General features: G+C 42.2%; 1 protein-coding gene across 1 annotated transcript in view; it reads left to right on the top strand.

The window, feature by feature from the left end:
• LOC132810496 (gamma-glutamyl hydrolase-like) overlaps positions 1-21278 on the top strand; it is a 43836-nt gene that overhangs the window by 20482 nt on the left and 2076 nt on the right. Inside the window, exons 4-8 of the mRNA XM_060822665.1 lie at positions 2541-2625; positions 8790-8928; positions 12926-13032; positions 16218-16311; positions 18453-18590. Coding sequence (XP_060678648.1) covers positions 2541-2625; positions 8790-8928; positions 12926-13032; positions 16218-16311; positions 18453-18590 — 563 coding nt within the window. The remainder of the gene's footprint in view (positions 1-2540; positions 2626-8789; positions 8929-12925; positions 13033-16217; positions 16312-18452; positions 18591-21278) is intronic.

Raw genomic sequence — 21278 nt, 5'->3', positions numbered from 1 at the left:
ATGTTGGATGAATTGAATATGGAGTTGGAATAAGTGGGGTTTTTGCTCATGCGGCAGGCAGTGATTCGTGATGTACTGCAGGGGTCAGTGTGGAGGGGCTGGTGTTGGACTAGGATAGACAAAGTCAGAAGTCACACAACACCAGGTTATAGTCCAAGAGGTTTATTTGAAATCACAAGCTTTCAGAACATCTGGTGACCAAGCAGCAGCTTTCTGAAAGCTTGTGATTTCCAATAGACCTGTTGGACTGCACCCTGGTGCCATGTAACTACTGATTGAGTCCCGGCTATTTGTGATATTTATTAAGGATCTGGATGAGGGAATCAAATGCAACATTTTCAGGTTTGCTGATGACACAAAACTGTGTGGGGTTGTGAGGTATCGGGGTGATTTAGACAAGGTGAGTGAGTGGGCAAACAAGTGGCAGGTGCAGTACAATATGGCTTAATGTCAAAAACAGAAGTGTGTTACTGATACAATGAGGTGTTGGGAAATGTGGATGCACAAGGAGACCTGAGTGACTGTGTACATCAGCAATGAAAGTTAACAGTAAATGAGCAACCTTTGTATCCCCATCCCATGTGCTTTCATTTTGCCCACTAACCTCTTCAGAGGGACCACAGCAAAAACCTTCTGAAAAACATAATATAGTATAACCACTGGTTCTCCCTTATCTATTTTATTAATTACACTCAAAAACACTTCAGTAGATTTGATCCACCTGATTTGTCTTGCACCAACCCATCCTTTCTCTCGTTCTGTTAATAACGTGGATGATGAAGAATTGAGCAAAATAACAGCATGAGGTAACCGACTGTGATTATTCTTACTCCTGCTGCTGGTTCACAGTGTCATATAGATGCTTAGTTTGGTGTAGTTAGATCTCTTTTAATTTATCCCATTGAGTATTGGAGAGTGCAATATAACGTGATGGACAAGGGCATGTGTACATTGGCCTCCATGGGGTACTCATGGGTATCAACATTTTAGCACACAGATGTGGCTGTGCCTGTGACAGGTAGGGCATTACTGATCAGGCCAGCAGTTAATGGCCGTCCCTAGATGACCCTTGAGAAGGTGGAGCTGCCTTCTTGAAAAGCTGCCGCCCATGTGCTGGAGGTTGACCCACAATGCCCTTCAGGAGGGAATTCCAGGATTCTGACCCTGAGACAGTAAAGGAACAGCGATATATTTACAAGTCAGGATGATGAGTGGCTTGGGGAGGAACTTGCAGGGGGTGCTGTTCTCATGGATCTCCTACTCTCGTCCTTCTAGGTGGAAGTGGTTGTGGGTTGGAAGGCACTGTCTGATCTTTGGTGAATTTCTGCAGTGTATCTTGTAGATAGTAGCAGCAGTGTGTACTGAGTGTCAGTGGTGAAGGGAGTGGATGTTTGTGGATGTGGTGCCAATCAAGTGGACTGCTTTGTCCTGGATGGTGTCGAGCTTCTTGTGTTGTTGGTGTTCTACATCGAAGCAAGTGTGGAGTATCCCATCACCCTTCTGACTTTGGAGATGATGGACAAACTTTGTGGATTCAGGAGGTGAGTTACTTGTTGCAGGATCCCCAAGCCTTTGAACAGTTCTTGTTGTCACTGCATTTATGTGGCTAGACCAGTTCAGTTTCTGGTCATTGGTAACCCCCAAGATGATGTTAGTGCAGGTTCAGTGATGGTGACACCATTGAATGCTGTGGGGCGGTGGTTAGATTGTCTGTTATTGGAGATGGTCATAGCCTGGCATTTGTGTGGTATGAATGTTACTTGCTACCTTTCAGTCCAAACCTGGTCTTGCTGCATTTGAACATGGGCGGCTTCAGTATCGAAGGAGTTGTGAATGATTCTGAGCATTGCCCCGATCATCAGCGAACATCCCTGATTCTGGCTGTAGTTTGATGCAAATGCTTTGTGGATGAGGAAATGTGTGGTGCCTTCTCCTCCAGTGAGTTGTTTAATTGTTCACCACCATTCACGACTGGATGTGGTGGGACTACAGAGCTTAGATCTGATCTGTCGGTTGTGTAATCGCTTAGCTCTGTCTGTCACTTGCTGTTTACGCTGTTTGGCGTGCAGGTAGTCCTGTTTAGTGGCTTCACCGGGTTGACATCCCATTATCAGGTCTGCCAGGTGCTGCTCCATGCATGCTCTCCTGCACTTTATCCCCTGGCTTGATAGTAATGGTTGAGTGGGGGATATGCCAGGCCATGAGGTTGCAGATTGTGTTGGAGTACAGTTCTGCTGCTGTTGATGGCCCACAGCGCCTAATGGATGCCCAGTCTAGAGTTTCTGGATCTGTGTAACATCTGACCCATTTAGCACAACACATGGTGGGTATTCTCAATGTGAAGATAGGACTTGGTCTTCACCAGGGCTGTGCCGTGGTTACACTCAGCGATATCTTCATTACTGATGATGATAACAGCAAATAGATTATTCCCTCATGGTGACTGAGTTATTTAAATATTAATTTTCCTCATTGCTGTTCAACTGTTGCAATAAAATGATGTTTTAAATTGATCATGTTATCTCTCTGATTATTTTCAGGCTGCTTCTCCCCGGAGGTGGAGTAAACCTTGTTCACTCGCCGTACGCCAACAATGCAGCATTCTTTTATAAACTCGCACTTCAGGTACTTGCACATGTGTGTTAGATAAAAACATCAAACACTTTAACAAGAAAGGCCTTCAAAAAAATGTTACGCATGTGAAACGTCATAAAATATTTAATCAGATAAACATCTGCAGGGGACGTCTCTGGTGTAATTACAATAGTTACCTTTAAAAGGAGGCTCGATGTGGTGTTGGTTTAAGGACCGAAACCACCATTGTTGGTGGATGGATTCTTGTTCTGGGCTTGAGAGATCGAGTGCATTGATGTTGACAGATCTAAAGATGGTACGGCATCAGTATTTACAGACACAAAAGCATATTTATGCATGGCTGAAAACACAAAATGCTGGCAATCACAGTGGATCAGGCATCACACATTCCAGCATCTGCTGTAACTTGCTCCAGTATTTAAGTATGAATTGATTGTAACTTCAGAAGAGCAATAGTTATGGAGATTAGCATCAGATGAGATTCCATACTAAAAAAATACAATATTGTGGGCAGTGGAGAGATGGTAGGACACTCCACCTTTTTCCACTTCTTGACTATCTCTTCGATTTTTTTTAAAGAGGGCCGTGACTTTCAGGAAAAGGAACAAGTCAGGCTTTCTTATTGGTGTAAACCAAATGAGAACTAAACATTTACTTTCCCAACCCCTGAAATGTATTTGTGGCAGCACTCATTCGCACAAACCATACATGAGAAAAGACAGTGATAAAAGGTGTCACATGTTCTTAGATTTCTTAGGTGTTCAAAAAGTTATTGTTAGTTCATGAGAGGCTAGCCTGAAATGTTGCAGGGCTGTGGATTCTGTTTGGTTTCACTAAAGGCGGTGGAGATTGGAAATTTCTGGTGAGTTGCTCACCGTGACTTATCCCATGTAACAGCAGGTTTCTATTTGTTTTAATCAAAATGAGATCAGATTCTTGCTGTAAAGTTATAGCTCAATGTTATGACACTGGGCAGACTCTCCTGCTTAATTTAAACCAGCAACACAGAAAAGATTTGTCCCGTGTAGTAACCTGTAAAACTTTGAGAGGCCAAGAATGATTTGAAGTGAAAATGAACAACTTTATTTCTTAAGGTATAGCAGAGAATAACTATCAACTATTTACAACTCCTTCCTCTAATCTATCTTTTACCTTCCCCTTCTACAATACTAGTCCAATAAAACCCGCCGATTAAGATTTATCAAAAATTCAAGTTTTTAAAACCAGTCAGTTATTGAATCTTCTCTTCCTCAGTCTTTTTTTTAGGAATTTCTGTTTCACAGGTTACTGATTGATAAAGGTACCTTTAAGAGAGCTATTTTTCTAGGCAGTTGCAGATGCTGGTGGCTTAGTGAAAGTGAGGACTACAGATACTGGAGATCAGAGTCTAGATTAGAGTGGTGCTGGAAAAGCACAGCAGGTCAGGCAGCATCCGAGGAGCAGGAAAATCGACGTTTCGGGCAAAAGTCTTCATCATAAGCCCTTCATTTCTGGTGAAGGACTTTTGCCCGAAACGTCACTTTTCCTGTTCCTTGGATGCTGCCTGACCTGCTGTGCTTTTCCAGCACCACTCTAGATGCTGGTGGCTTTGGCAGTTCTCCTCTCAACTGTTCAATTTCCCCTGATCTTATTTCTGCAGAGCATCAGATTGTATCATTGGCTTGTCTATATACTAAATTCAAACTTCATTGGAGTTTGATTTTTTCGGGGGGGGGGGGTATAATTTAAACTGGCCTAATTCGAATCAGTTTTGTCATTTCCAGGTAACCAGCTACACTAGCTACTGATGTTCCATTATACCTTGTTCAGAACACTGAGTGCAGTCAGGTAGTTTTGGTAGCTTTTTAACTCTCCTAAAGGTACAGTACACCCACATCTTCATAACATCAGTTTAAAGAAAAAAAACAGTGGTAATTCTCTGCCAGATTCTTTCTTTATTCTGGGCACAATGTCTTCTCTCTGTAATCTTTGTATCCCAGACTGATTTTGTCTTAAACTCTCCCTGTGTATAATTGTGTTTCTTTTATACACTAGTATATGGCTTCTGGCCACAACACCGATGTTTGCACTGTCTGAACGATTGGTTTAATGGAGCTCTGCAACTGTTACATGATAGCAAAGGCTTGAAGTCCCCATCAACTTCTTACTAATGAGTAACTTTTGAATATCCGAGTGTCTTTTATTTAAATGAAGACTAGCCATCATCAGCTTGTATTTTAAGTGACCTCCCTGAGACATTCCCAGACATGAGTCAATCCCTAAATAAAAACTGAAGGAACTGCGGATGCTGAAAATCAGAAACAAAAACAGAAATTGTTGGAAAAGCTCAGTAGGTCTGGCAGTACTAGTGAAAAGAAATCAGAGTTAAAGTTTCGTGTCCGATGACCCTTCCTCAGACCCTCCCTGTGTCTGTACAGAAAACACAAACCAAGGTCACATGAACGCTTAGGCTCATCTTATTGAGGACGTTGGTTAGGTCAGTTGGTTTTCGGTGCAGGGCATTGCCAACAGCAAGGGTTTAATTCCTGCACCAGGTCAGGTAACCATAAAGGACACTCTTTCTTAACCTCTCCCCTCGCCTGAGACATAGTTAAACCTCAGGTTAAAACCACCACCAATCTTCTCTGTCTAATGAGAGAGCAGCCCTATGGTCTGGTTAAACTATGGTCACGTTATCTTATTGAGTAAATTCTTCAGTTTTTTCTTGCTTTAAATAATCAGTCATATCTAATGGCCATAATGTTTCATGTAAAGCAGCAATGAGTAAGAGTGTAACTATGACAACATTTATAGGTAGATGGCAGCTTGATAAAAGATTTCTTTTTAAAAGAGAATGGCTGGGACCTCAGCTTTTTAAATATGAATACTGAATACAGGAGCTGCAAAATATGTTAAAACTGAACAAGTCATACATTTGGCCACTGTTAAAGTTCTGTAATAAAACAAAAAGCTAAAGATCTGAATCATAACCAGAAATTGCTAGAGAAACTCAGCGGGTCTGGCAGCATCTGTGGAGAGAAAGCAGAGTTAACAGTCTCTGTGTTTGAAACGTTAACTCTGCTTTCTCTCCATGGATGCTGCCAGACCTGCTGAGTTTCTCCAGCAATTTCTATTTTTGTTGTTTAAAATTCTGTGTCGAGTTCTGCAGTTATAATGAAAGCAATGAGGCACTATAATTATTTGTCTTGTCATATCTGTGTTAGCTCCCTGCAGGAGCAACTCAAATTGTCCTCCTCCCCCCACCAATTCCCTGTATCTTGTTTCTTTTCAGACAATTATCTGTTTTGAAAGCAATGATTGAATCCATCACATTCTTAGCTTGTTCATTTCAACAACACCTCACATCAAAGGTTCCTCCTTAATTTGCTTCTGAGTCATTTGCCGTTCACCTTGAATTGGTGTCCCCTGATGGTCAACCCTTCCAACAAAGTGATATTTCTCCCTATCTACTCTGCTCAGGATTTAGAAGTAGACTTCTTTTAAAACTTCTCTTTTCACAAGAGAACTGCTTCAGTATCTCTGAACCTTCCTCGGAACAAAAGCCCTTAATCCTGGATTCATCCTTAGATTTTTTTCACTTTATCCTCTCTGATGTTTTCACATCCTTCTGAAGAATAACATACAAAACCCAGTGTTTTATAAACTTTCACCGTATCTCCCCTTTTGTATTTGTATTCCATACTTGTAGATGAAATGTCCAGGGATCCCATATGCTTTATTCATCGTTTGAAGAGTAAGAGAATCGACGTTTCGGGCATAACCCTTCATCAGGTCTGGCGAGGGGGATGGGGCGCTGAGAAATAAATGGGGGGATCTCAGCTCCCTTCCCTCTCCTCAGTCTTGATGAAGGGCTTATGCCCGAAACGTCGATTCTCTCGCTGCTCAGATGCTGCCTGACCTGCTGTGCGTTTTCCAGCGCCACAATTTATGGACTCTTGACTTTACAGCATCTGCAGTCCTCACTGTCTCTTTTATTCATTATCGGAAAATTGAGCCTAATGAATCAGTGACCACAAATGAGGATCACGGTGAAATTGACAAGCAGTTTGTTACAGAAAGCGATATCACGGAAGAGAAATTAACCAGGCTGACACAGAACTGATTCTCTGCACAGATGGCCAAATGCTCTTCCCCGAACAGAAATTGTTGGCATGCTTTCCTAGGGATAAAACAAAGGTGATAATTGTAAAGCAGTTATAGTACAATGGTGAAAGTTGAAAAGATATTAAAACAAGAATAAATAGAATGGAAATTAATCAAGCATCTGGCAGTAACAATTTGGTTATAATTGACACAGGAGATTCTAGTGACCTCTGTGAGTGGGTGAGAATGTCTTCTGGAAGATTCCTCATTGTATTTCCATATGCGTCAATATGTGTAAATGTCATTTCTCCTGGTATCCATTGTATTCCTCCTGCAAGTGAAGTCTTCCGGGACCCCCCGGTCTGCCTGTTTGTTTATGTGGTATGGGTTTCAGTGGGAAATGAGCCTGCCATTATGGTATTGGGACTGCAGTGCTAATCAGGGCTGGGAGCTGATTGTGAAAAGCTATTTGAGGGAGTGTATTCACTGCTCTAGGAAGGGCCTTGGTCGTGTCTGGTTTTTATCTTAGCATGTTTGGTCAAGACTGGAGCACCTGGGTAGTTTCTGAATGTGTTGTCAGGCTTGATTTCTGTGTGTTACAGGCCAGCTTCTGTGTTTTATTTTTAATGTTACCATGCTGTGGGTGAGCAGGGTGGCAGATCTTTTCCCCACATTCATTATTTCTCAACCTGTGCTGCCACCTTCACTTCGGCCCCAGCATCTGCACACTGCTCTCACTGAGCTCCTCACTGCAGTCTTCATCTCACTCTCTCCAGCTCCCACTATTTTGACCACTCACAACCTGCACTGTTCACTTGGAAGAATTGTATGCTGTGAGCAGCGGGCAGTGCCAATGCCACCCATCCATTGAGCAGGGTTGGAGTGGAGCAGGCAATGGAGCTGTTGAAGATGCTGCCTCACTGTGTGGCCAACTCTGGACGAAGTGTCCACAGTCTGCTCCATCGTGCTGGAGCGCTGTTCTGTGTACAAAGTGTTGGACAGTGAGGAAGCAGGGGAACAGGGGCAGGAGTCTGAAGGAAAGGGGGAGGACACTGGGGAGGGGGAAGCTCTTCTTTTGTGTGAGAGAACGACAGGACAGGAGTTGATTGATGGCTGGTTCCAGTCGGTGAGAGCTAGGTGCTGCAGACAGCTGTGCACCATGCCAGCATTTAGTTTACATTTTGGAGTGGGAAGTGCAGCCTTAACTTGTTTTATCTGTTTCCTTTTGCTTTCAATCTGGCTTTCGTTGTCTGAAAATAGCAGCTTTGTAATGATCTAGCCTATGTGTGATGTTCCTGGTGGGCACTGATAAGCTGCAGGTCTATAGTGAGGACAAAGTCGCAGTAGGGTCTGAGAGAGAGGGTTTAGATGGAATCCAGTTAGGGACAGGAAAAGTTTGTGGCCTGGTAGTTAAAGAGCCTTAGGGTGGCACGGTGGCTCAGTGGTTTGCGTTGCCTCACAGCAGCAGGGACGCGGGTTCGATTCCTGCCTCAGGTGACTGTCTGTGTGGAGTTTGCACATACTCCCCATGTCTGTGTGGGTTTCCTCCCACTGTCCAAAGATGTGCAGGTTCGGGTGTATTGACCATGGGAAATGCAGGGTTACAGGGATAGAGGATGCTGTGACAGATCTCTGGAGATCTCACGGGAAGAAACATTCCATGGAACTTGACAGAACTGATACTTCATCAAAAAAATGCGAGACTCGGCACCGACTGGTATATGCTACAGCTAGTCTGAGAAATTAAACTGGCTAAGTCAGATTTCAAACTTATGGATGTTTGAGAAGTGGAGAAGCTGGGATTGGGGAAATGAAAACGTGGATAGGAGAGCTACTTCGAGGATTTTCTTTTCAAAAAGGAGAATCTCATTTTCTACCTCGGCACCCTGCAGTCTTCAGAATCCAATATCCATAAGACCATCAGATATAGGAGCAGAAATTAGGCCATTCAGTCTGCTCCACCAATCAATCATGGCTGATCAGTTTCTCAACCGCATTCTCCCACTTTCTCCCAGTAACCCTTGATTCCCTTGATACTCAAGAACTGTGAGATACAAAGCCTTGTTTCTGTCAAAAATTGCAATTAAATACAAATTGTCTGACTTTAACAGGCCAATGATAATGGGACTTACTTCCCGGTGTGGGGAACCTGTCTTGGATTTGAAGAGCTGACCGTCCTTACAAGTGGAAAGAAGCTTCTCATTGCTACAAACACGTCAAATGTTCCTCTTCCTTTGAATTTCACCAAAGGTAACAAGAAGGTTTTGTGTGTCCAGGTTAGACTTTGGAAATGGAAGTTAGGAGAATTAGTAGCTTGAATTACTAGCACGGCTAATCTATCATTTTCCTTGTTTTCCCTATCTTTCTCTATCTCTCTCATTACATCCCTCATTCTCCCCCTATGTCCCTTCCCCATTCCCTTGCTCTTCCCCTTTTTCCTTCCCCCTCTCCCCTTTCACCTCTCTGTTGTTCTCCTTGATACTTTGCATCTCTCCATCTTACCTTATTTCCCCATTCCATCCTATTCCACTCTCTTAACAGCACTCTATTCCCCCCTTCCCTCCCTTGCTCAGCCCTCCTTTCCTCTTCTCCCTTCGTACCTTCACTTTTTCTCTCTCCTCTTCTACTCTTCATCCCTTTCACACTCCTCACTCTCTCTCCACTTCTTGCCCCTCTCCTCCTTTTCCCACGTTTACCCTTCCCCTATCACTGCACCCCCCCCCAACCTACTCTCACTCTTCCCTTCTCCTTCTTGCTGTTCCCCCACCTTCTTTTCCCCCACTTTGGGGTGAAGGGCCTGTCTCCGTACTATAGGACTCTTGACTTTACAGTTAGATGAAAATATGAAGGTCTGAAATTTCACTGTGTGGAGTTTTTGTTTGTTTTCTTAAGAAGGGACAAACCTGGAAACAGCTCTGACCAGGTCACATGGCTACTCCAAGAAAGAAAGGGTGGTTTTATGAGGAAAGACTGAGCTGGTTGGGCCATTAGAGTTTGGAAGAATTAAAGGGGGATCTTATGGAAACATATAGGATCCTGAGGGGGCTTGATAAGGTAAATCCTGAGAGAATATTTTCTACCATGGGAACCTCTGGGTAAGAGAGACAGTATAGAAATAAGGACTCTCTCATTTACAATGTAGGTGAAGAATTTCTCTCAGATGGCCATTACTCTTTGGAATTCTCTTCCTAAGAGCAGTGGGAACTGGGTCCTTGGATATGTTGGAGATTGAGTCAGACATGCTGTTAATTATCAAGCACTATGGTGGACAGAATTAAGGTCACAAAAACAAATTGCTGGAGAAACTCAGCAGGTCTGGCAGTGTCCGTGGAGAGAGAAACCAGAGTTAATGTTAAAAGCCTAGTGACCCTTCTTTGCTTTCTTTCCATGGATGCTGCTGGATGTGCTGAGTTTCTCCAGCAATTTCTGTTTTTGTTCCTGATTTTCAGCATCTGCAGCTGTTTGTTTTAGTCAAGGTTGTAATGAGATCAGCCACAATCCCACAAAGGTCATGTTGCAGCTGTACAGAACATTTGTTAAGCCACTGTTGGAATATTGCATGCAATTCTGGTCTCCCTGCAATAGAAGGCATGTTGTGAAACCTGAAAGGATTCAGAAAAAACTTACAAGGATGTTGCCAGGGTTGGAGGGTTCGAACTATAGGGAGAGGCTGAATAGGCTGGGGCTGTTTTCCCTGCAGCATCAGAGGCTGAAGGGTGACCTTATAAGGGTTTATTGAATGAGGGGTATGGATAAGATGAACAGCCAATGGCTTTCCCTGGGGTGGGGGAGTCCAGAACTAGAGGGTATAGGTTGAAGATGAGAGGAGAAAGATTTAAAAGAGACCTAACGGGCAACTTTTTCATGCAGAAGGTGGTGTGTGTGTGAAATGAGCTCCCTGATGAAGTGGTGGAGGCTGGTACAATTACAGCATTTAAAAGGCTTCTGGATGGGTATATGAATAGGAAGGGTTTAGAGAGATAGAACATAGAACATAGAAGGATACAGCGCAGTACAGGCCCTTCGGCCCTCGATGTTGCGCCGACCGAATCCTACCTAACCTATACTAGCCCAATAACTTCCAAATGCCTATCCAATGCCCGCTTAAATGACCATAAAGAAGGAGAGTTCACCACTGATACAGGCAGGGCATTCCATGAACTCACAACCCGCTGTGTGAAGAATCTACCCCTAACATCTGTCCTATACCTACCACCCCTTAATTTAAAGCTATGTCCCCTAGTAACACCTGACTCCATTAGCGGTAAAAGGTTCTTAGTATCTACCCTATCTAAACCCCTAATCATCTTATACACTTCTATCAGATCTCCCCTAAACCTTCTCTTCTCCAATGAGAACAGCCTCAAGTGCCTCAGCCTTTCCTCATAAGATTTTCCTACCATTCCAGGCAACATCCTGGTAAACCTCCTCTGCACTCGTTCTAAAGCTTCCACATCCTTCCTATAGTATGGCGACCAAAACTGCACACAATACTCCAGATGAGGCCTCACCAGAGTCTTATACAACTGCAACATGACCTCAGGACTCCGGAACTCAATTCCTCTGCCAATAAAGCCCAGTACACCATATGCCTTCCTCACAGCACTATTTACCTGGGTGGCAACTTTCAGAGATCTGTGTACATAGACACCAAGATCCCTCTGCTCATCCACACTACCAAGTAGCCTACCATTAGCCCAGTAATCCATCATCTTGTTATTCCTACCAAAGTGAACGACTTCGCACTTAGCTACATTGAATTCCATTTGCCACATTTCCGCCCAGCTCTGCAACTTATCTATATCCCGCTGTAACCTACCACTTCCTTCCTCACTATCCACAACTCCACCGACTTTTGTGTCATCCGCAAACTTGCTTACCCAGCTTTCAAGTCCTCCCTCTAGATCATTTATAAAGATAACAAAAAGCAATGGTCCCAAAACAGATCCTTGTGGTACACCGCTAGTAACTGCGCTCCAAGATGAACATAATCCATCAACTACTACCCTCTGTCTCCTTCCAGCCAGCCAATTCCTAATCCAAACCTCTAATGTATCCTCAATGCCATACCTCCGAAGTTTTAGCATTAGCCTACCATGGGGAACCTTATCGAACGCCTTACTAAAATCCATATACACAACATCTACTGCTTTACCCTCATCCACTTCCTTACTCACCTTCTCAAAGAACTCAATAAGGTTTGTGAGGCACGACCTGCCCTTCACAAAACCATGCTGGCTATCCCTGATCACGTTATTCCTACCCAGATGTTCATAAATCTTATCCCTTACCATTCTTTCTAAGACTTTGCCCACCACTGAAGTCAGACTCACTGGCCTATAGTTACTAGGGCTATCCCTACTCCCTTTCTTGAACAATGGGACCACATTCGCTATCCTCCAGTCCTCTGGTACTATTCCCGTTGACAATGACGACATAAAAATCCAGGCCAATGGCTCTGCTATCTCCTCCCTAGCTTCCCATAGGATCCTGGGGTAAATGCCATCAGGCCCAGGAGACTTATCTATATTCATCCTTTCCAATATTCCCAAAACCTCTTCCCTGCATATTTCCAGGGCATCCATTCTAATTATTTGTGATTCCATATTCACATCAGCAACAGTGTCCTGTTCCTGAGTGAATACTGATGAAAAGTACTGATTTAATGTCTCTCCAATCTCCTCCGCCTCCACACACAACTTCCCACTACTATCCTTGACTGGACCGATACCTACCCTAGTCATCCTTTTATTCTTGACATACCTATAGAAAGCCTTTGGGTTTTCCCTAATCCTACCAGCTAAAGACTTTTCATGTCCCCTTCTCGCTTCTCTTAGCTCCCTCTTTAGCTCCTTCCTGGCTACCTTATAACTCTCAATCGCCCCAACTGAACCTTCACGCCTCATCTTTACATATGCCGCCTTCTTCCCTTTACATATGGGCCAACTACTGGCAAATGGGATTAGATTAGATTCAGAAATCTGGTCGGCATGGATGGGTTGGACCAAAGGGTCTGTTTCCATGTTGTACATCTCTGTGACTCTATAAATGATGCTGAGCATCATCCATTCAGAATGTTTGAAATAACATCTCTATCAAAAAGCACACCTGAGTGGTTTTCAAAGGGAATTGAAGTGCTCACTCAGCACTGAACCCCTGATGTGAGAGATTCTGCTAATGAAGAAAAGATTCTTAATTTGATAATTGAGTAAACAGATATTGTAAATGAATATTTCATTTTGTTCAGATGCTAGTGACAGTCGGATGTTTAAGAAATTTCCAGTGGATCTAATGAAGGCATTGGCTGTAGAACCTTTATCTGCAAACTTCCACTATAAAAGCCTCTCTGTGAAGGTATGGTATTTAGAATTTTTTAAAGTTTTTAAAGGCTTCAAATTTACCAGCGTGAGTGTTGAACTTCATATCTCTACTGAATGACCATTGTGTAGGTTAAGAAGTGGTCCTAGCGTCTATACAAAGTTAGCAGAGATTTCTGTAATATATCCATTGCAATTACGCTAACCAATCATTTAAGTTGGAAGGAGCATTCAAAACCATAAAACCAGGTTGTCCCTTCATTCTGAGGCTGTTCCCTCGGGTCCTACGTTTGTATGACAAGTGGAAACATCTTCTTCACATCCACTCTATCCAGGCCTCTCAGTATTCTGTCAGCTTCAATTAGATCCCCACTCATCTTTCTAAACTTCATCGACACCCAGAGTGCTCAACCGTTCCTCACGTTACAATCCCAGAGATCATTCTTGTAAACCTCCTCTGGACATGTTATGGCCTTCTTTATATATGGGACCCAAAACTGCTCAGGTTATTCCAAACGCCATCTGACCAGAGCCTTATACAGCCTCATTCAAACAGATCTGTCTTTCAAAATATGTGAAGGATAGATTAAAATAAAATGAGTCATATGTGTGAAATAGTGAAGCGTTTTTTCAAATGGGAGAAGAGAATAAGCACTTCATGACTGGCTGTGAAGATTACACAAGTATTGTGTTTAATTGCAATTCAAACACGAATTACTCACACCCTAGTTTTTAACTCTGGCACCAATACAGTCAGAGGGACATACAACGCAGAAAATAAAGGCCATTCAGCACAAATAGAGATGGTGAAGTGTGTAGTGGTGTTGGGGTGAGGGGTGGGGTTGGGGTGAGGGGTGGGAATGGGCAAGTGGCCATACTATCTTTCACATTCCCCGGAATGAGCTCAGCAGGAAGGAAGAGGCTAGGCTAGGGTATTGGGCTGAGGTCTTCAAATGATAGAAAATATATATCCATCTTTCTGTAGGAAATACCCTGTATATTTCCTCCTTCCTCTCCTCTACTCTGCAATGATTTATAAATCAACAGAGTGGACCCGGTTAATCAAGAAGCTACATTAATACTTCCACTAATGAGTAAGGAGAACCTGAGATCAGACCCTGTCAGGCAGCTTTATGGGGAGACGGGAATCAAAGAAATTATTATCCGGATGAATTTCACAGCAGCATTTCCAGGATTGGTCAGCATTATGTGTAGCTTCTGTAAATCAAATAATAGTTTATTTTGTTGGAAAATACAGATGAGGTCAGAATTGCCTCAAATTGTTATATACATTTGCCTGATAGTTATGATATCACATTAGAATAAATAGATTTTACCAAGACCTCATATACCACCCACTTACTGCAAAACATTGAAATCTTTCCATCCTTATTCTTCACCTCTCCTTCGCTTCTGAAGTTATCCTAATGTTAAACATTCAGTGTTACAAACTTGACTGATATTCTTGTTATTACAAATCATTTTCATCACTAATGCTGATTTGGTTTGGAGGAATACAGTGAAAATACGTCTCCTAATTAGGAGTAAGTCAGACCTGAATTCCCTTTGACCGCTGGAATCTTGTTGAATTAGCCATTCTGTAGCGTGACTGAGGAACTAGAGTCTATTTTTCTTCAATATTCAATCCTGTTAGAAATTATGGTAGATAGAGTCATAGTCATAGAGATGTACAGCATGGAAACAGACCCTTCGGTCCAACCCATCCATGCCGACCAGATATCCCAACCCAATCTAGTCCCACCTGCCAGCACCCAGCCCATAATCCTCCAAACCCTTCCTATTCATATAACCATCCAAATGCCTTTTAAACATTGCAATTGTACCAGCCTCCACTACTTCCTCTGGCAGCTCATTCCATACATGCACCATCCTCTGCGTGAAAAGGTTGCCCGTTAGGTCTTTTTTATATCTTTCCCCTCTCACCCTAAACCCATGTCCCCAGGGAAAAGACTTTGTCTATTTATCCTATCCATGCCCCTTATAATTTTGTAAACCTTTATAAGATCACCCCTTAGCCTCTGACGCTCCAGGGAAAACAGCCCCAGTCTGTTCAGCCTCTCCCAGTAGCTCAGATCCTCCAACCCTGGCAACATCCTTGTAAATATTTTCTGAACCCTTTCAAGTTTCACAACATCCTTCCGATAGGAAGGAGACCAGAATTGCATGCTACATTCCAACAGCGGCCTAACCAATGTCCTGTACAGCTGCAACATGACCTCCCAACTCCTGTACTCAATATTCTGACCAATGAAGGAAAGCATACCAAGCGCCTTCTTCACTATCCTATCTACCTGCGACTCCACTTTCAAGGAGCTATGAACCTGCACTCCAAGGTCTCTTTGTTCAGCAACACTCCCTAGGACCTTACTATTAAGTGTATAAGTCCTGCTAAGATTTGCTTTCCCAAAATGCAGCACCTCACATTTATCTAAATTAAACTCCATCTGCCACTTCTCAGTCCATTGGCCCATCTGGTCAAGATCCTGTTGTAATCTGAGGTAACCCTCTTCACTGTCCACTACAACTCCAATTTTGGAGTCATCTACAAATTTACTAACTGTACCTCTTATGCTCGCATCCAAATCATTTATGTAAATGACAAAAAGTAGAGGGCCCAGCACCGATCCTTGTAGTTATTCCCATTGGCAAAAGTGTGAAATGCCTTTAAAGCGAAGTTTTCCCACTCACCTACAATTCTTCTGATAAACACTTTTCTTGATGTCTTTATGAAAGTGCATAAAATTGCTAATGATTTATTTATCTCATCAAGGATGGTGTAAAATTCAATAACTATAAGAGTAGGTATAGTTGTCATTTATTATGAAAAAGCATTATCTAGGTTATTTGTCTGAATGCAATCTACGCTCCAACCTTTTAATTAAATGGATTATCACCTTCAATAAAATACTATCTTGTGAACGTTCAATGATGTTATCACCAGCAGACTGTCCTTACACACACACTACCTCCTGGATGGAACAAAAGGGTGGTGACCATAGTCATCAGTGGAAGTATTAATGTAGCTTCTTGATTAACCAGGTCCACACTGTTGACTTATAAATCATTTTATAGAAGAGATGGGGAGGAAGAAAATAAATGGGATATTTCCTCCAGAAAGATGAGTATATTTTCTGGATTTTCTATACAGAATATTAAATTATATTTTAATTACATTACCATCTTTTTCTGATTCAATTTCAGAATTTTAGAAGCAATGCAAAACTAAGAAACTTTTACAAAATCTTGTCAACTAATATGGACAGCCAGGGCATCGAATTTGTATCCACGATGGAAGGTGATTGCTGCTCAGTGTCCATTCAGTAATGATAAGGTCCTCTATGGATTGAATTAAATTGATTTGTATTTTCACAAAGTGCTCTGTTTTATTTTTTTCTTATTCCTCTTTCAGAGGATTAATTACTGCTGTAACATTTTCCTTTCTATTTTTAATTATTCTTGTTTAAAGACATTTTTTCATCATCATGCTAATCCTTATGACCCTGCAAAAGGAAATGCAAATGTACAGAGAAACCAGCAGGATTGAAAGAAATAATCTCTCCTGAACTGTATAGTGTTTATGTAGAGGCACAATAAGTTTCTGTAGAGCCTTATGGTCACTCATTTTGGTCACTGCTTTGTTGTGTACAGGGCATACTTAGGCAATTGTCCACTTCCAGGTATAACTGTACCTGGAAGAACTTGGCTCAGGGTATGCCAAGCTCTGGAGCTTGTATCTTCAGATGTGCTGCCATAATATTGTCATGTTTTCAGTATCCAGTGCCTACAACTTGTGGTGGATGGAGTTTAGATAAATGCGAGTTGCTGCATTTTGGAAAATCAAATCAGATCAGGGCTTACACTTAATGGTAAGATCCTGTGAAGTGTTGCTGAACAAAGAGACCTTGGAGTGCAGGTTCATAGCTCCCTGAAAGTTGAGTTGCAGGTAGATAACATGGTGAAGAAGGCGTTTGGTATGCTGTCTTTTATTGGTCAGAGAATTGAGGTCAGGAGTTGGGAGGTCATATTGTGGCTGTACAGGACTTTGGTTAGGCCACTGTTGGAATATTGTGTTCAGTTCTGGTCTCCTTCCTATCAGAAAGATGTTGTGAAACTTGAAAGGGTTCAGAAAAGATTTACAAGGATGTTGCCAGGGTTGGAAGATCTGAGTTAAAGGAAGATGCTGAATAGGCCGGGGTGGTTTTCCCTGGAGCGTTGGAGGCTGAGTAGTGACCTTATAGAGGTTTATAAAATCATGAGGGGCATGGATAGGATAAATAGACAAGGTCTTTTCCCTGGGGTGGGGGAGTCCAGAACTAGAGGGCATAGGTTTAGGGTGAGAGGGAAAATATATAAAAGGGACCTCGGGGGCAACTTTGCCATGCAGAGTGTGGTGCGTGTATGGAATGAGCTGCCAGAGGAAGTGGTGGAGGCTGGTACAATTACAACATTTAAAAAGCATCGAGAAGAGTATATGAATAGGGAGGGTTTAGAGGGGTATGGGCCAAGCGCTGGCAAATGGGACGAGATTAGATTAGGATATCTGGTTAGCATGGACAAGTTGCACCAAAGGGTCTGTTTCTGTGCTGTACATCTGTCTGACTCTATGACTCATGGTATAGCAAAGTGACATACCTCAAGGAAAAGCAAATAATCCCAGTATCCTCTCAAACAGCTCTGCCAAAAGGCAGCCCCACTTCATCGGGTTGTTAAATAGTTAGATAGCTTGTCTGTAAGTGCCACATTGAGAATATTTTCTCCCACTAAATGAGTTTATTTCATCAATCGAAATATTTTAATTGTACCTTGATTGTTAATTTATTTGTTGAGATGTTATCCTTTCTTAATAAGTAGTTTGTGATTGACATTTATACCTACCATGTCTGTATTTTGCTGTGCAAAAGCCTGATGCCTTTTGAATATTGCTGACTTGTACCTTCCAGCAGAGTTGTGACTATCCAGGGAACAATTTAAACTTGTCAAATGATCTCATAGAAAAGTAACAGTTCTGACGCTAAACAGAATTACATGTTTTGTTAAGTTTGAGGGAAGAATGAGAGAGTCCAAAGATAGGAAAGAAAAAGCACTGCTGATGCATTTATGTGTTTCCTTCTACATTACTAATATAAAATATCCAAATAGAAGTTTGTCTCTAAATATTTTGTATTCATTTTGCTGTATTTACTTCTCTCTGGAGCGTATGTGCAGACTGTTGCGAGTAGGCCAATCCATTACTTTTGTGCATTGGTTATAAGTGTGTGTCATTTTAAGAGAATGTTTCCAGATAGAATATCAAATTAAAATTAAAATAGCTTCAGCATTTTGTACCTGTGAAATTTGACAATTACCATTTATGTAAAGTATCCAAAACACGGGGAATCTTTTTTATGCAGAAATGTTCATTCATAAAAAAATGTCAGTTTGTTTGCTTTATTACAGGAAAAAAATACCCTATCTATGGAGTTCAGTGGCACCCTGAGAAAAATCCTTTTGAGTGGAGTAGGAAGAAGAACATCCCACATAGTCCTCATGCTGTTAAGGCTGCATGGTACATGGCGAACTTTTTTGTTAATGAAGGTATGGACAATGCAAGAAAACAGCTTTAGCCTTTTCCTCATAGTGAAAATATTTCATTTTCTGCTCGTTATGATTATCAAAATGATTTACAGCAATTGAAATGAGTTGATAGAACCATCGAAATGACTCTGCTTTTAATAGCTGAACAGCATTGCATTTAGATTCATTCGAGATGTACAGCATAGAAACAGATCCCTTTTCTCCAACTCGTCCATGCTGACCAGATATCCTCACCTAATCTAATCCAATTTGCCAGCACTTGGCCCGTATCCCTCCAGATCCTTCTTATTCATATAACCATCCAGATGCCTTTTGAATGTTGTAATTGGACCAGCCTCCACCACTTCCTCTTTCAGCTCATTCTATACATGTACCACCCCCTGCTTCAAAACATTGCCCCTTAGGTCTCTTTTATATCTTTCCCCTCTCACTTTAAACTGATGCCCTCTAGTTCTGGACTGCCCCACCCCAGGGAAAAGACCTTGTCTATTTATCCTATCCATGCCCCTCATGATTTTATAAACCTCTGTAAGGTCAGTCCGCAGCCTCTGATGCTCCAGGGAAAACAGCCCCAGTCTATTCAGCTTCTCACAACATTCCAACAGTGGCCTAACCAATGTCCTGTACAACTGCAACATGACCTTCCAACTCCTGTACTCAATACTCTGACCAATAAAGGAAAGCATACCAAACACCTTCTTCACTATCCTATCTACCTGTGACTCCACTTTCAAGGAGCTATCAACCTGCACTCCAAGATCTCTTTGTTCAGCAACACTCCCTAGAACCTTATCATTAAGTGTACAAGTCCAGCTCTGATTTGTTTTTTCAAAATGCAGCACCTCACATTTATTTGAATTAAACTCCATCTGCAATTCCTCAGCACAAATGCCCACCTGATCAAGATCCTGTTGTGCTCTATGGTAACTTTCTTTGCTGTCCGCTATGCCTCCAGTTTTGGTGTCATCTGCAGACTTACTAACTACTCAGAGAACTGAAAAAGGCATGCCAGTGGCTTCAAGCTAATGGCTGAACATGTATGTGACAAATTTGATCACAAATTGCACATCGATAGCAACAAAGTCAACTCAGCTGGAAAACCCCATCAGAATTCATCACCTTGAAGGGAGTGTGAATGGACCATCTTCTAACCCATTCATTAGGCATCCCATCACTGGGCATTATGGGGATGAAGGTCTTGGTGTAATCACTCCAGCCAATGAGTTTTGGCTCTGAAAGCAACTTGTCTTGCCCCCAACCTGATATAAACCATGGACCCAGAATGCATTAGCCACAACCAGGTTTGGGTACAAAGGGATATAGGAACCACAGTAGGCCATTTAGCCCCTCAAGCCTCGTCTGCCAGCCAATGAGGTCATGGCTGATCTGTGTTTCTATATAGCTTTGGTCTGTATCTCTGAATACCTTTGCTGAACAAAGAAATAGCTATTTTAAAGTTAAGGGTAGCTGGTGAGTTGAAGAAAGAGGATCAGGTAATAAGCAAGGTGAGCCTTTTTTCTGTTTAAGAAATTGTTTTTTCGCAGGGTACAAAGCATCAGGAGAGACGCTGAATAAGCAGGCACCTTGAGGGTGGCCTTCTCTCTTCAGCTGGCAAATTACTGAGTGTTAATTGACCACAAGGATGTTGCAGGCAGTGTTTTACAAATCAGTCCAACAGCTGCTGACTGTTTCTTTAAGAACTGTCACAGATTGTCCATCATCATTTTAAATTGTCTCACTGTCAAATCCAGAGGAATCACTGGGGCCAACCTGTGACCCTCCAAGGTATCAGTCTACAAATTTGAAATACCTTCTTTTGGACATTAGAAAGATAGCTTCTGCATGTGAAAGTTGGAGTGTTTTTATTATTTTTGTTGGATTGGATTAAATATATCAAGTACTGCTCCATTTTTAATTAAATCTTAAGAAGAATCCAATTTCAATGTTTCTCTGACAAAGACAGCATAGACACATCCAAACATTTGATTTAAAGTCACCAGATGTACCCAAGTACAGTGAGAAGTTTTGTTTTGCGAGCAGTACAGGCGGATCACAGCAAACAAGGACATAGGGTGCTTAGACAGAACGGGGCATACAGATTTTAAATACCCAGGAGGTGCACAAAGCAGGATCAACATTATTTGAAGTTGGAGAGGTCCATTCATCAATCTAATATTGGCAGGGAAGAAGCTGTTCTTGAATCTGTTGGCACTATGTTCAAGCTTCTGTGTCTCCTACCTGACTGAAGAGGTTGGAAGAGAGCATTACCAGGGTGGGAGGGGTCTTTGATGATGTTGGCTGCCTCTCTGTGGCAAAAGAAGAGTAGATGGAGTCAGTGGAGGGAAGGTTGGCTTCTGTGATGGTCAGGGCTGTGTTCACAACTCGCTGTAGCCTCTTACGGTCCTAGGCTGAACCGTTGCCATACCAGGCTGTTATGCACCTGGATTGTATGCTTCCAATGGCGCATCAGTAAAAATTGGTGAATTGGAAAATGTTATCTTTCAAAATATAACTTGTTGAGATCAAACAAAGGGTTTGTTCCTGTGCTGGATTGAATTGTATTGAATAAAGAGCAGAGAAATGGGTAAGTCATTTTTACTCCTCCTCACCTGGTCGTAACAGAAATTTGGGGATTCCATCCATGATCAGACCTAAAGACAAATGACAAATGGGACATCAAATTGATTT

Source organism: Hemiscyllium ocellatum, chromosome 4 (genome assembly GCF_020745735.1).
Source record: "Hemiscyllium ocellatum isolate sHemOce1 chromosome 4, sHemOce1.pat.X.cur, whole genome shotgun sequence".
Taxonomy (NCBI): Eukaryota; Metazoa; Chordata; class Chondrichthyes; order Orectolobiformes; family Hemiscylliidae; genus Hemiscyllium; species Hemiscyllium ocellatum.
Note: the sequence above shows the minus strand (reverse complement) of the source record. Positions and strands in the feature narration are given on the sequence as shown.